The sequence below is a fragment of the Erpetoichthys calabaricus genome, chromosome 6 (assembly GCF_900747795.2).
Source record: "Erpetoichthys calabaricus chromosome 6, fErpCal1.3, whole genome shotgun sequence".
NCBI lineage: Eukaryota > Metazoa > Chordata > Cladistia > Polypteriformes > Polypteridae > Erpetoichthys > Erpetoichthys calabaricus.
The window spans coordinates 172,363,523-172,380,386 of record NC_041399.2 but is presented as its reverse complement, the minus strand read 5'-3'; the positions used below and the strand labels follow the sequence as shown (position 1 = coordinate 172,380,386).

The 16,864-nt window shown below is 35.7% G+C and overlaps 1 protein-coding gene across 2 annotated transcripts in view; it reads left to right on the top strand.

Annotated features, from left to right (window-relative positions):
* Positions 1–16,864, top strand: part of LOC114653665 (cAMP-responsive element modulator-like) — a 59,114-nt gene that overhangs the window by 40,830 nt on the left and 1,420 nt on the right. The window contains exons 6-7 of one of the 2 annotated variants that reach the window (XM_028804112.2): positions 323–511; positions 16,560–16,713. In XM_028804112.2, the coding sequence (XP_028659945.1) occupies positions 323–511; positions 16,560–16,713 (343 nt within the window). Of the gene's footprint in view, positions 1–322; positions 512–13,666; positions 13,795–16,559; positions 16,714–16,864 lie in introns of those variants that run through there. The other variant, XM_028804114.2, reaches the window with a different exon arrangement.

The window sequence follows — 16,864 nt, the reverse complement described above, 5'->3', positions numbered from 1 at the left end:
TCGATTTCTTTCAGCACATCTCTTCTGAAGGTGCAGGGTTAAGAAGAAAAAAAAATGTTTTCCATCCATATGATCAGCAAAGAGAATAGTTCTTCTTTATTGAAGCTGTTTGGTGTAGTTTTGTATACCTGTTTAGATTTTCTAAAACAAAGATCTTATAATTGATTTTATTTTATGTACAGTACACCCAGGGATTAATACAGTGTAACAAATACCAAAATAATGTTGCCTTGCATGAATTTTCCCTTACATGTATAATATTTTTGCATGCAAAAGTAATGATATGACACTTTACAGTTCAGACTTTGTATCATTGTTGCAGTTGCAATAACCCAGGGAGGAGCAATCCAGATTGCCAATCCAGGATCTGATGGTGTTCAGGGTCTCCAGACCCTAACCATGACAAACTCAGGAACTTCGCAGCCTGGAGCTACAATTCTTCAGTATGCTGCTCAGGCAAGCGATGGGCCTCAGCAGTTCTTTGTACCGGGAAGTCAAGTGGTTGTACAAGGTATGTATAATAAGAATATTTAATGTAAATAAGATAGGTGAGGTTTTCCCTGAAAGTTTTGCAACATATTTTTTATTGCTAGGAATTCATTATAGAATTGTTTTCACTTGCTAATTTGACACAGTCTCATTTTTCTAAATAGTCTCTATCAACTTTAACAGTCTTGTGCCAGTAATAAACAATAGCATGTATCCCCTTTCATTTACCAATCTAGTCTTTTCTTTAATAACTTCATTATACTCAAACCTCTTCCCATGTCTGGCAACTTTAAAAACTAAAAAGAGGAGAAAATGTAAAGTATCAGGCTTGGGGCTATAGTGTGGACAGGTTATTACTACTTGTGTTTTCAAACCTGTATGTGGTTATTAATTGTTTTGTCGAAAGGTGATTACTTAAACTTAATCCAGAATACAGGTCAAATTGATGGATCTGTGTTTCATCACCCTCAGCCACATAATGGAACATCAAATTTGGTAGCACAGCTCAACATTTCAGCTTTATGGAATCCAGTATGCACTCATTTTGGTATATCCTTAGGCATCAGTAAAGCAGTTAACACTTGACTTGGATATGAGAGCTTAGTTGCAAATTTTCTTATGATAATCTGTTAGTGTCCTCGATTAAGCTTGTCATCAGTTTGAAGCAATGCTGAGGTGACTGCTGTAGTTGGCTGGTTAGAGTAAGGTGTCTCAGTCAGCTCCACATTTCCTTTCTCAGAACCCACAATTCATGAAGCCTAAATTGTTACAGTGCCCTCATCAACAGAATGGTCTCCATTTTTTTCCAACCACCTGTTGAATGTTCATTGCTTACTTATTCCTACTTTAGCACAAGAAATTCAGAAATAACTTGTTTACTTTGCACATCACCATTTTGACTGCCAGCTGTGCATGTACTAGGAAATGGATTGTGCCGTGGTGCTGTAATAGCAAGGAGAATGTTTCAAATTAACCACAGAATAAGTTGCAGGTACTTCTTGTGAACTTTGAAATATAGAAAGTGCTGCAAAATGTTTTGAGTAAACCTCGTATAAAGAGCTGGATGAACCTTGAATGTCATAATAGGAAACAGTGAATTACAATTCGATAGATAGATACTTTATTAATCCCAAGGGGAAATTCACAATTAAATTAAAAATTAAAATAAAGTTAATTCTATTTTAACTAATACATTTCCAGATCAACTTTACTTAAGTGTCTTTATTATGTGTGTTTGTTTTGTGCATGTAACTGCCTCATTAATTGAAACATTATTTCTCATAAAGCAAAGTAAAGTAAAAACACATTGTAAAACCATAGCTAAAAAAAAATCTTACTCTATACCTAAATAATGAAATTTGAAGTATAGGTCTGTTAAAATACAAAATGGTTTATTTTAGAGAAGGTTTTACATTTGATTGGCAATTGAAATTAGTAAATGTGATAGTCTGATCTGTGTTTTCTGATTCTGTGTAATTGGATTACCAGACATAGGCTCCACAAGTAAACTTTTTTTTCTCCCCAAAGTGGATTTTACAGATTTGTAAACTCTCATTGTCATATTACATTTATTATAGTTTTGTGAACCTGTCATGTCCAAGTGTAAACATGTTATGGGTTGACAATTATTTTTATTTAGTAAAGGGTACATATTATTAGAATGAGGAGGAATTACAGATTTGCTGATCGCATGTGCTTTTTGATGTAGCTTGTTTATTATTATTATTATTATTATTATTATTATTATAACCTTTATTATGAATGCTAGCTGTACTACTCATTAGATAAGTTCAAATCTTAGTAATCAAAGTATACTTCAGTGTTAATGTTTGCAGTGCAATATCTATTGGAATGTATTTTGTAATGTATATAGGAATAAAATGCATTGCTTTTGTCATTCCAATCGATAATGCATCACTAAGATTTGTAGAATGAAATGCATTACTACAAATATTTGTGATGCGCCATCTGTTGGAATGACATATGTAGTGCATTTTATTACTACATATGTTTTTGATTCATTATCTAATGGAATGACAGAGACATAGCAACTGGATGGACACTTATCCTTTTATTAAGACAGATATTACTTATACCCAAAGAGACTTAACACAACCATTTTGACCTGACCCCCATCTTAAAATAATGGTGTATTTTCTTGGTTATCGCACAAAATAAAATCAAGCTACTCAGTTGTATAAAAATATGAAAGCTATTTTGGATTGTCTACATAAACTATCCATGGTTGACTAGAAACAGTTGTCTAAATGAAAGATTCACACCTTGTATGTAGTGGTTGCAGTTACTTTATAGATATTTTAACATTTGCTTGGCAAGTGAAATCCTATTCAAATATGATTATATAGTAAATGTAGTAGTCTGATCTGGGTTCTCAGTGTAATCTGATTCAATGTAATTGGATTGCCAGACATGGGCTACTCAAGTAAATTCCCCCTTGGACCCCCAGTGGATTTTTCAGCTTTCTAAATCCTAATTGTCACATTGCATTTATTACAGTTTTGTGAACCTGTCATGTCCAACTATAAACATGTTATTGGCTTCCTTTATATATATATATATATATATATATATATATATATAATATATATATATATATATATATATATATATATATATATATATATATATATATATATATAAAAAATAAAGGGAAACGTACATATTACGAGAATGAGGAGGAATTACAAATTTACTGATAGCATGTGTTTTTTGATATAGCTTGTTTATTATTATTATTATTATTATAGCTTCTTTATATGAATACCAGCTATGCTTACCCATCTGAGATAAGATAAAATCTAAATAATCGGAGTATACTTCATTGTTAACGTTTGCAGTGCAATATCTATTGGAATGTATTTTGTAATGCATGTAGTAATAAAATGCATTGCATTTGTCATTCCAAATGATGGCACATCACTAAGATTTGTAGAATAAAATGAATTACTACAAATATTTGTGATGTGCCATATGTTGGAATGACAAATGTAATGCATTTTATTTCTGCATATGCTTGTGATTCATCATCTAATGGAATGCCAAAAACATATCAACCAGATGGACACACAGACACTTATCCTTTTACTAAGACAGATATTACTTATACCCAAGGAGACTGACACAACCATTATGACCTGACCCTCGTCTTAGAATAATGTTCCATTGTCTTGGCTATAGCACTAAAAAAATCAGTTTTATAAAAGTATGAAAACTATTTTGGATTGTCTACATACACCATCCATTTTTTGACTAGAAGCTCTTATCTCGCTTCTTCTCATTAATATTCCTGTGCATCAGTGCCATTTAAACACTAGTTTATTATGATTCCATGCGATTAAAGGCTCCCTGTGACCCTAAAATTAAATTGAGCTGGTTTAAAGAGATGGATACATCCTTTGATTCACCAGGATGTGTGGCTAAACCCAGGTAATCCTAATCAAAGTTTATAGCATGTAGCAAAAAAGGGTTAGTCAAGCTTGTCAGCTGTATATTTAATGAATTATTTCTGAACCGCTATATGTAGCTACACTAAAGTGTGTTTTCCATTAAGTTTATACTTTCACCTCATTGTACTTTATAACTTTTGAACTAAATTTCGGTTAAAAGAATATTAAGCAAGGTACATTCATATTGTTGTTAGAATGATACTGTAAAAGCTTTTCTAAAAAGTCAGCTGCTGACTTTCTACTTGTTTCAAAGGGAGAGCAAAATATGCGGGGGGAAAAAAATGAATGCTCAGAGAAATAAAAAGCTGAAATTGTTATGAATTCATTAACTCAGTAGCACAAGGAAACTAAAATTTAATTATTAATGTGTATATTGTAATGAGCGCAGCAACAGAAGAAACGGACACATGTGGAGACAAATGCAGATACTCAGTGTTTTTCTGTCATTTTGACAATTTCATTACTATATAGTATAACAACAGCAAGTAGAGTTTAAGTAAGTATTGTGGTCTATGAATATCCTACATGTTGAAGTGCTGCACCTATATTCTGGCATGGCTTGTTGGCATTTCACATTAGACAGTAATTAGACAGTTTGCATTACACAGTAATGTTAATAACCGATAGTTATTCATTTGGAAGTGCAGCCTCATCTGTACCTGTACTGTTGTTGTTAGGTACATTGTAGGTCTTTGTTAACAACTCTCTTAATGGCAGTCCTTTTCACCTCGTCTTAATAATAATAATAGATTTTATTTATATAGCACCTTTCCCATGCTCTTGATGGGATGTGACACATCGTTTATTTCAAATATATATTTTGCAATTCATATTTTCACAAACATTGCGGCCAGTTCTTTCAACCTTACATAGACTTTTATACTGCCGTCTTTAACTGAACAACAAAAAGCACACACAGAACTTGGTGAAAATGTTTGCTCACTTTGACCACTAGTCTGTCAATTTATAATCTGATGTTAAAGAAATGTTTTTCTCCCAGCAACGTACGATGCACATTTATATGAGTAATAGGGGTCTTGTTATGTGCCTTTTTGACTGTAGACCATGATAATCAGAAGTTTGACCTTTTCAAACCAGGAAGACAAAAGCACAATTACTCTTTGCACCTCAAATCACTGTCCCTGCTTTCAGCAACACCTTCATGAGACATTAGATTGGTTTAGAACTGTGACAGTTAGTGAGCCTAATTGTCTCCACCCAGTTTTAAACAAAATTCACTTGTGGTTGTCTGTGTGTGTGTGTGTGTATATATATTATATATAATATATATAAAATATATAATAAAATATACACACACCATATACACACCCTGTCAATTACGAGAAGCATTTCATAGATACGGATTTGGCAGTATCTGCCAAATAATACAGAGTACACAACACATGTTTCGCCCTTATTGGGGCTAATCAGGTGTACAGACTTTTGCATCCCCTCATGGGGTTTGAACCTCAGACGTCAACGCCACCCCAATTTTTTTCAAATGTTCATTAATACCAACTGAACTCTCTCATTGTTTCTCAGCTGCTGCCATGTCATTTAAGTCTATTTTAACCAGCAAAGTAGCACACTGCACTTTACAGTCCGTAGATATTCTGTTTCATTTGAACACACCTCAGATCTTTTTTAAAATTGCAATGCTTTGGATACATACTTTTTACCTTATATATTGTATCATCTTAGTTCTACTCTTTTAAGTTTCTTTTAATTAATTTAAAATTCTTGTTTCTTTTTTAATTAAAATTATTTATTTGTCAACTTATTGCACAGTCTCATGGGTCGATTCAAGGCACATTTCAGTACATGTTGTACTTGTATAAATGTGTGTGTGTGACAAATAAAGAATATTAAACTTGAAAATACGTCTGATTATTTTCTTCTGATGATGACACCAGGTAGGGGCTAAAAGCTCCAGAATAAAAGACTATTTTAAGATATATGATTCATTTTTTCTCCATTTTCATCCCCTAGAGACAGTCATTCCCTTGCCTCTTTTTCAATCCCTGCCAGGGATAGTGCTACACATTTCCGGTTGGGAAGCCTGTCCATTTATTTGGGGCTTCCCACCTGGTTAAGGAACCCTTTTCTTTAGTCTGTCCATCCATTTGGGGAGCTTTGTCTGGGTATGACATCCTTCCCTCTCTCGGCCTAAATACTTTTCTATCCACTTGGGGCTTCCCATGCCGGTAAGTTATCTTTCCAACTCCTTGCTGGGATGCCTGTCCATGCCGTGTGCCATCTACATATCTCCCCCTTCAGCTGAGCCTAACAGGGCGCAGCATCAAGTCCTTTGAGGGGTTAAGTGCAGTGCAGAGGCAGGCATCCAGAGTTCACAAGCACAGCCTGATCCCTGCAGAATGGACAAAAAGAAACAGTAGGAGCACTTGTCCTCAAAGCGTTTCTGATACATGGGGGTAACAAGTGGGACATTGTCTCCATCAGTGTCTCTTCCTATAACATAGAAAACACCTTCCTCGAAGATCATCAAAACAGGTGGGGAACTGATTAATTCCTGCCTTTTCCTGTTCATCATAACTCCAATGAGTCTCCTTGATTGGACAGATCATCACATGATACGGGCTGACACCTCTGATTGGCTGTCTCCCATTAGGCAAGTCATTTCCAATTGACTGATCTCCTGTTTTCTTATATGGCCTCCGAATTGTTTGGGACCTTCTGTTGACCAGAGACGGGCCCTTCACCATCTTTGTGGCCTTAACCATACTAGGCTTAAGCTTGCCCTTTTCATTTTTGTGTTTGGGTGTCAAGTAGCACATACTCCCACAAATCACATTACCCAGGATACCTTCGCACAGTGTCCCTATTTCCTTTCCAGATTGGAACTCATCTCTCAGGGTACACACATCCGAGATTTTTGGTACAGCCCTGGAAGATTTCAAAAGTTTTAAACTGCACAATTGGGACAAATTGTTGCAGGATCCCCTCAGTTTCATCAGGGTCCATTTTGTGCTGTGTTCCCTTTTCTTTTTCCAGCCTGAAATCCACAGCCTGAGTTGTAGCTTCAAGGACTGGAGGTTCAAGCAGGGACGACTTTGACATTATAATTGTCAGAGTGAGAGTTACTGGATTCCCATCACTTTTCTCTGGGTATATTTCACACTGCACTCCTTTATTCCTACTGTGCAGTGTTAATGGCAGTTTCTGTGGTGCCCAGGGCTGAAATTAGCAACTTCAGTGGCTCCAACAGTTCATTAAGCTTTCCCAGATCAATCAGCTCTTTGGGTTTTTCCGTGGGTTGTTGGCAAAGGCTTCATGCATTTTTGTCAACAACCACCGAGTCAGATATGACAGCAACTTCCGTCTGAGGTTCCAACAATGCTGATGATCATGGATGGGACTGATTCATCTCGGTGCTAGAATTTTGCGGCCGGAATTGGAACATTCATCCTGCTCCATCTGATCATACCTAGGAGAAATTGGAGAGAGACTTGCCCGTTTTTTTGTTTGAAGCTTGGCTGGGTATTCGTCCAACACTGGCGGCTTGTCATTCCAGTTTCCATGTTGATTTTCACAGGCACCCCGGGAGTCCCCATGCAACTATCCTCATTGAATAGCGTCCCAAGATTTATGTAGCTAGATCTGCTGGAGTGCTTGTCGTCATGATCTTGTCCCGGTGGGTTGTAAAATGATGAGTTAACAGTGGCATTTTCAGTGCTGAAGAGGCAGGAGTCTGAAAAATAATTAGAATGATTCTCTGGCCAGGGCTGTTGCCCATTGGAAGTACTTCCAGGTCACATTGAAGTCCCACATAACAGGGAGTACATCTCCCTGCAGCACCCTCTTGTGGCACCCACATACCCCTGCACTGCTGGACTGCAATTCCCAGCTGTTACCCAAATGGTCACTGATATTGAGGGCTGTTGCCATCTACCGACTGGGGTGAAATAAACATCCCCCGGAGAAAGTCTTTGCCTGACCTCCTCTTCTATCCCAGCCAGTGATGGTGCTACACCTGTCCATTTATCTGTGGCTACCTGCCCGGGTAAGGAACCTTCTTCTCTATTGGTTGGGCTGTCCGACCATCCATTTGGGGAGCTTTGTCCCAGTAAAACATCCTTCTCTCTCTCTGCCATGGTGCCTTTCTGTCCACTTGGGGTTTTCCCGTCCAGGTAAGGTATCCTCCCAACTTCTTATATATACTGTGTGTATGTATAATTATATATATATATATAATAAATTGTAAAATTGACTCACTTAAGAAAAACATTATTTCTTGTTTAGCTAACAAGCTGAAATTTGGCAGGGTGGTACATTCAGGGCACTTAGGTAAGTGCTAAAAACATTTCAGTATATCAATATTTAGGAGTAACCCCCACACACAACAGAAAAACTAAACACCCCAAAATCTCCAAAATGCCTTGACAAATTTTATTGAAATTCGGTGACATTATAGAAATTAATTAGCTACCACTTTTTTTTGTCAATATATATTAACATAAAGCTAACCTGCAAGCTCGGCACTGAGAAGTGTGCTTTTTGCAAATGGAAGATGCAGCAGAAGCGATTGACAGGCCACACAAATAACACCAGTAACTAATATGTTTTGGTCAACTGAAGACCGAGCAAGATCCTGGACAGGAAAAAGATATTTGATTACATTGTAGAAAGAAAAAGAAAGTTTAGCAAAGCTCAACAATTAGCAGGCGCTATTTTTTTAATGTTGACTACTGGCACTCTTAGATGCATAACAGCTTTCATCTTGGTAGAGGTACTCAAATTATAGGGCAAACTATGTGTGAAATGGTGAACAGATTTTTACAAGTTTGATCCCTGACAACCTCTTTTAAAAACATGTTGATATATTCCATTTTATTTGCAGCAACTTTCAGACATATTAAGGAGTAAAATTAATGTTGAACCTAGATCATCTGACAATTTTTAGATGTTTATGTCCAAAATCATGTGTAATTTGGAAATATTTTGTTTTCAAAAATGTACTGTGCAAACTGTTAAACCACTGCAGGCAAACCTTTATACAGCCATTTAAAATTCAACCACATTGTCCAGTATGAAGAGTGCATGTAAGTTAAGCAAGCAGCACTAAGTTCCAGTAACATTAAGGCCGTGACATGTTTATGCTAACGCATGTCAAAAGTAAAATCAGATAACAATAGTCATCCCTGTTTTGATTATCAATAGACAAAGCTCTGATTAAAACTTTGTGCAACAAAGGTTTTTAAAAATGATCATTATTCAGGGTAAGAGAAGTCATCCCCTCCCGTAGCTATTCTTCCAAAGTCAGATTGCTTTGCTCAAGTCTGAAAGCAGCATGTAACAGTGTTGCGATGAAAATGCTTCTCAAGCTTATTGTATATTAATATTGTGCTATTTAATGCTTTTATATACCAGTATACCTGAACTATCAGGTAGTGTTTACATTACCTTCCTAATCTTGTGATACTGTCATTTAATATTTTATCATGTACTTTAATGTTTACATATAAATGCAACGTTTGTTTTCTTAATACAGCAGAACCTCCATTTAACATTCCTATGTTTTAACATTTTCCAAATTTTACATTTGTGAATTGTGAGTAGTGGTAATGGGTGTTTTTTCAGAAGGAACGTTAATTTTAGAAAAAATGAGGAATGTTTGCGTTATATTTATCCGACAAATAAAAAAGAAACATTAAACACTACATTTTTGAACTAATCCACTATTTAACAATTGTGTATTAGTTCCTTGCACAGTGAAGGTTGCACTGTGTGTTCACAGAGTAGAGGATATGCATTTGGCAAGACAAGGTGCTTTTTCATTTTACTGTTAACTGAAATGAATTATCACAATTATAATATCAAGGCAATAATCATCAATCACTAATTTTGTCACAGTTGTGTACTCCAATTAAAGCATTCAATTCATTGCATGGGCCACCTAATTGTGTAGTTTGTAAATGTCAATGCTATATATAACAAGTTAAAGTGAACCATGGTATAGTGTTATACTGCTTTTGATCTAACCCCCTAGTCTTTAGAACTGCACAAGATTAAATCAAAGTGTTACATTTAAGTCTGATTGAAGTTTCCATTTTTATAAGATGTGCTACAATTATATTTATACCCCAGATTCCCATTACTCATATTTATTGCCCTTTTCAATTCAATAGAATACTGTTTACTTTAAAACTGTGTTTTGCAGTGATTATCAACAAAAGCCAAGTCTCCAGGAAAAACAAGAATTGATCTGTGGCAGGAGTGTTTTACTCATAGACAATTGTATCTAGCCAGAGACACTATAACTTAGGCCCATTGTCTTAGGAAATTTCCCAGGCAAGGCCAAGTATCACAGCCAGTATCTTATAAGTATTGAATGACCTAAAGTGGAAACTCTGACGGGAAGAATCTGGAAGACCCAAAGTCACAACCCAATCAGATGACAAGTTTCTGAAGGTCACCAGCTTGGTTGATAGGCACCTCATAACACAAAAGCTTCAAACATGGGATAACAGTGGTTGAAAAAAGCAAGTCCCAGTTTCTATTATGAAAAGGAGAATTTGTCCAGTCTGGATTAGTCCACAGCCGGTATTTCAAGGCCCTATTTTGTCCTTTAAGGAATGGCTTTATTACTGCCACTCACTCTGTCAAACGTGCAGCACAAAGATTCCTCTCTACAGTAGAAACTGAGACTTGCTTTTTTTGTCAACTGTTAAGCTGTGCTTGAAGCTGTTCTTGAAGCTGTTATGTTGAGTAGGACACAGTACTCAGTGACACTTGGATTTATTTTGCAATTTCTCTAAATGAAAGGCCTATAAGGATGCTCTGTCTCATTTCATTTGTTAATTGTTGTTTTCTTTCTATTATTACTAGAATATTTTCCCAGCAGTACTTCAGAGGTTGTAGTAACACAGTCTGTTCCAACTCTTCTTTAAGACAGAGTTTTTTAAGTAATCCACAGAAGTTGGGACACCTGTGCAAGTTTACTTTAATTGCTGCAGAACATCTGTAGGTTGTAATCTATTAGTGGTTCCCTCATTTGTAATATTCTGATATTTCCTTTTTTTCAGTTTTTGATAACCTAAACTTTAAATGTAAACCTCTGGCAGTTGACTGCTTACCTTTTCACCATTTTAGATCATTCATTACATTTCAGCTGGTTAAATGTGAAGGAAAAACTGGAAAGACTGAAATGTTCTAAAACTTTTGACTGGTAATATATGTGTGTGTGTGTGTGTGTGTGCGTGTGTGTATATTTTGTGTGTATATATATATATATATATATACACACACACACACACTGTGTGATACCCTTTCACTTTCTGCTGTTGTAGATTTAATTTAAAATGATGGATAAATTTGCCATTTGTTCCCAATCTCCATTTGATAAGCCATAATGAGAAAGCAAAAGTTTTTCAAAAGGGTGTGCAAATTTGTTCATTAATATAGTGTAACTGACTATTCTGGAAACATGCACAGAAGCAAAAGAAACTGATGGTAAAAATGTTAATTCCCAAGGACTAATCATGCTCAAAGTAAACCAGTGTTGGTAATATACAGTCAAAGTAAAAAGTATGTAAACCCCTAGGAATTATCTATATTTATGTCTAATTCCCATATAAAACATGGTCGTATCTTGAACAAACACAGTCTCAAATAACTAAAGATACACACATTTTCAGAGAATTTTTGACCATATTGAATAAGTCATTCAAACTGTGAAAGTGAAGGTTGGAAAAAGTAAGTGAACCTAAGCTAATGACTTTTTAAAAAGCTCATTGCAGTCCGAATTTAGCACACCTGGAGTCCATTTAATGAAACGAGTTCAGAGGTGTGGCCTAGAATTACTTTGATTGATAAAAAAACACTATAAAGTTTGAGTTTGACCTTTTGACAAGAAGCATATTCAGATGGGAATCATGCCTCGTACAAAAGAGCTGTCTGAAGAGCTACGATCGAGAATTGTTAATCTACATAAGGCTGGAAAGGGTTACAAAGTCATCTCAAAGATTTTAGATATTCATCAGTCTACTGTTAGGCAAGTTGTCTATAAATGGAGACAATTTGGTATTGTGGCTACTTTGCATAGAAGTGGGCGCCCTGCCAAGATGACCCCAGGAGCACAACACAAAGTCAGCAGTGAAGTAAAGAAGAACCCTAGAGTGACAGCAAAGGACTTCAAGAAGTCATTAGAACTGGCTAACATCTCTGTTCATGAGTCAACTATACGCAAAACATTGAACAAAAAAGGAGTCCATGCATGACACCAAGAAGGAAGCCACTGCTATCAAAAAAGAACATTGCTGAACACCTGAAGTTTGCGAAAGAGCAATTGGACACTCCACAACGGTACTGGGAAAATGTTTTGTGGAGTGATGAAACCAAAATTGAACTATTTGGGAGGAACAAGCAGAACTTAATTTAGCGTGAAAAGGGCACTGCATATCAACACCAAAACATCATCCCTACAGTAAAGTATGGTGGAGGGAACATCATGATTTGGGCCTGCCTTGCTGCATCAGAGCCTGGACAGCTTGCCATCATTGAGGGGAAAATGAATTCACAAGTTTTATCAACAAATTCTCCAGGATAATGTGAGGGTGTCTGTCCATCAACTTAAGCTCAGAAGAGGCTGGGTTAAGGCAGTTCTGCAGGGAAGAATGGGCTAAAATTCCCCCCCTGCACGATGTGCAGGTCTGATCTGCACCTGGTTGAGGTCACTGTTGCCAAAGGAGGGTCAACCAGTTATTAAATCACAATGGTCACTTACTTTTTCCACTACCACTGTGAACGCTGAATGCGTTTGTAAAATAAAGACATGAAAGAGTAGAATGTTTTGTGTGTCATTGGCTTAAGCTCATTGTGCATATCAGTACTTGTGACTTAGATGAAGATCAGATAACATTTTATGACCAATTCATGCAGTAAACCAGATAATTCCAAAGGGTCCACATACTTTTTACTTTGACTGTATGTGCCTGCAAAACATTTCAAATATATTACTGCTAAAATAAATACTGAGGTAAGGAATATACAGTTCAGTAAAATTGGTTCTCTTTACGAGAAGGACCTTATACTGGAAAACGCTGGTTCAGAAAATTTAATTTTCATGTTTTTCCACTCTTCAAAATCTAAAATTAGGTGGATGGTAGGTAGTTTTACTTTGGAAGCATTTTTCTGTATTTTTTACTCCAATTAAGCCATTAAATAAAGCATCAATACACAAAAGGGCACAAAGAATTGTGCAGTTGTGATTTACAGCTCATGTTGCTGTATTGCTTTTTTGTTCTTAAACATACTGATTAACCCTGTCAGTATAAGACATGATAAATAGTTAAATCAAGTAGAAATATACCATCCTGCAGGTGCCTAGATTAAATAATGACTGAAAAGTTTATTATTTTGTTTTGGACCACAGCTTAAAATACTTCATTTGAAGTTAGTTATATAAAAAAAGCATACAGGAGATAACAATGGATTTTAAGTTGGTTTAAACACTTTTATTGGTATAGGATTTGTGATTGGAGTTGGAGCTTTACTTGGTGTTAAGGCTGAACCTGTAAAAAGAAGACAGGATCATTTCCTTTTGTGTCAGCATGAGAACGGTGTAATCATACTGTATGGCTGTAGCTCCTTCTCACTACTGATCTGAGTTCAGTGTCTAGGGGGAGGGGTGCCCGCTTCATTCACAAATGATGTTATTGACTTGGGAAGGCCAGTGATGTCATTATGATGTCAATGCCCTTAATTGTAATCCTACACATACTTGCTTATTAGAAGCAGTTCGTCTAGAAAAGAGCCAGAGAGAGAGCTGCTTTGTATTGAATTGGAAATATGGCAGTAACAGGAGATGAGACAGATGCAGGTACAGTATAACAATTTTGTTTGTTTTGCTATCTGTTTGCTGTGGTTGGTTTTTTTTTGTTTTGTTTTTTTTTTAATCCTTTTACACACACCCCTCCTGTCTTTTTGCTGTGTTTGTTCAGTTCCCCTGCCCTTCCTTGTTGACAGTGTGCATTTGTACAGTATTTTACTGAAGTAACTTTTCTGCATTGTTTTATATTTTATAAGTACTCAGGTTTGTTTCTGTCTAAAATGTGGATGTGTACACATGCTCTTTGGACTAATAGCTGTGTTAGAAATGTAAAAAAAGGCTTAAAAAAAGCAGAAGGCTTAAAGTTTAAGATATTCTCTTTAGAAAATAACCCATGCTGCCAGTTGAGCAAGAGGAGAATTTTCGTTTTGTTTTTTTAAATGTAATTTGCAGTTTTTCTTTTCCTTTTAAGCTGGTTTGGTTAATCTTGGCAGACAGTGCTCTTGTGGAAGTGCTCATTCAGTGTTGGCGGTGACAGCACCTCCTCGATCTGTGCTCAGTGCTCGCGTCACTGTGTTTCCTGGAATCAGACCTAAGCAGGGAAAATGTAAATGTTAAGCGGCAAGCTGCATGTGCATTGACGTCAGTCTCCAGTCTAGCTGTGATTACAGGCAGTTCCTTTTTAAAGGGGCCACTGACTACTGAATTAATCATTAGCTTTTGAGCTTTTCTTGAAGGGATTTTGGATTTTACAGCTTTAGAAGTCGAAACCAATCATTAACTAATCTGTTCTCTTGCATATTAATGTACAGATTAGTGTACATTTAAGTAAAGTTATACTCAAATGTGCAATTTATAAGTAATCCAGACTTTACTAGCATGTTAGTTGTGCACTTTTAACCGCTTTTTAATTTTTTTTTTATTATAAGAGCTGCCAGCACACTGTGCCTTTAGCTTCTTTCAACTTGCATGAAAGCTTTGAGATTTCTTTGGCTGAGTCTGGTTTCTTCAAAGTAGCAAAGCATGTTTTTATTCAGTTCACAGATTTGGGGGATACATTTAATCTACTCCTGGACTTTAATGTACAAAATGGTTGGCAGGCAGTGTTACTTGAGGCTTCAAACCCTGAGATTGTGGAAACAAATCCTGAAACTGTACACAGTATGAGTATGAGGAAGTCACTTCACCTGCATAACTCTTAAAATCATTTAAAAGAACATGATGGAAAAAGATAAAAATGTTAGGAACCATAAATCAGCTAAGAATGTTTTATCCATTACTAATTTATATAATAGTTAATGTTTTGCTTCAGGTTGTCAATGCATAATTGAGACACATGAATTTGTGATGTCACCATAAGGTTTCAGAGAGAGAGTTTTCATCTGAGTTAGTTACAGTCTACATAGAATTTGTTCTCATCTTGTTAGTGCGTGTGTGTATGTTTATCTCATTTTTTCCCTCCAGTCATTCCAGTTTTTTTCTACAACTAGATGACCTGCAGATTAAGTTAATTGATGCCATTGACTTGTTTAAGTGTTTGTGTGTGTGTGAGTGAGTGAGTGTGTCCTACAATAAACTGACATCATTTTAGGGTTGGTCCTTGTCTTATCTTTGATGCTGCCTTGATAAGGCTCTAACCACTGCATATCTCTAATAAAATTTAGGCTAAAAATAAGATGGAAGAATAACAGAGGAGTTTATATAGAATTTAATGCACTCAAGATTTACTGTTAAACATATATTGTAAATAATGTTAAATCAACTAGAAATTATACATAAAAGAGACAAATAAAGTACAACCAAAAAGTACAGCCTTTGGTTGTGGCCCAGAGTAATTCAACTCAGTTTTCTTGGTAAGGACAGATGTTAGAGATACAAGTTGAATTAATAGTGAAGGGCAGAGTGCAAACAGTTACTTTTGTGGAGGTTTTCCTTTTTTGTAGCTTGTTATGTTTCATAATGCTAGGACTGGGTTTTGATATGAGTTCTGACTGTTAGAGCAATCCTAGTTGATGTTCACTAGTTTAAGCCAGAGTGATAAGAGGGATATGGTATATAAGAAACGGGTATTTCAGTAATAGATAGTTTTGACACTTCTGTAAAATTTTCTTCTCTACTACAAGATCAATAGAAACTGCTATGGACAGTTTATTTGCTTAACTTTAATAACATCAAACTGTTTCTACTCCGTGGGTTGCCATGTACATGTGCCTAGGCAAATGTAGGTATATACTGTATATATAATTTTTATACAAATTAATTAGATCAGGTTGTTCTATTGTCAGTCTTAATGTATAAATACTTTAATTAGAAAACCTTTTTCTAATAACAGTGAAAGTTTCTTTTGCACGTTAATGGTTAAATTTTGCTTAACAATACCTGATTGATTTTGTATTTAGTATACTTACATTTATTAGAAATTATCATATTAATTAATATTTCACACATATTCTGACATTTTATGGCTTATGTTTGAAAAACTTAGATGTATGTTTTTAAGGCACCAGGAGCAGAGCTCTCAGAAGAAATTAAGCAAATGAATGTCTGTGACCATTTTTATTTTAGTTACTAGACTGATTTTGTGGACAGATGAGACAGAGTTAATGGATCCCTCTGTTATGTTTGATTTAAATAAACATGTTATTATATGTATTACATAATAACCTGTATAAGAACGTATTTAATTTGATTCTTTTAACCATGTAAACTTAAAAACTAAGACTGTAGTTCATGAATTTGAGATTCAATAGATATTACAATTTAAACAGCAAAGAGAGAAACTTTTTAAACTTTGTGTATTTTTTTTTCTTCTTTAGCTTCAGGTGATATGCCAGCTTACCAGATTCGTACCCCAACTTCAAATCTGCCCCAGGGAGTTGTAATGGCAGCCTCACCTGGATCAATACACAGTCCACAGCAAGTTGCAGAGGAAGCAACACGGAAAAGGGAACTGAGGCTCTTGAAAAACAGGTACAGCAAATGAAAAATGTTACCTCCACAAATTTTATTCTTAATTGTTTTGGCATTATAGTTAAGTTAAACCTGGAGAACTCCTAAAGCATCTTGAATATCCTGTGTTGCTATATGATTTATAAGGAATTTTCACTTAAATGTTTATACT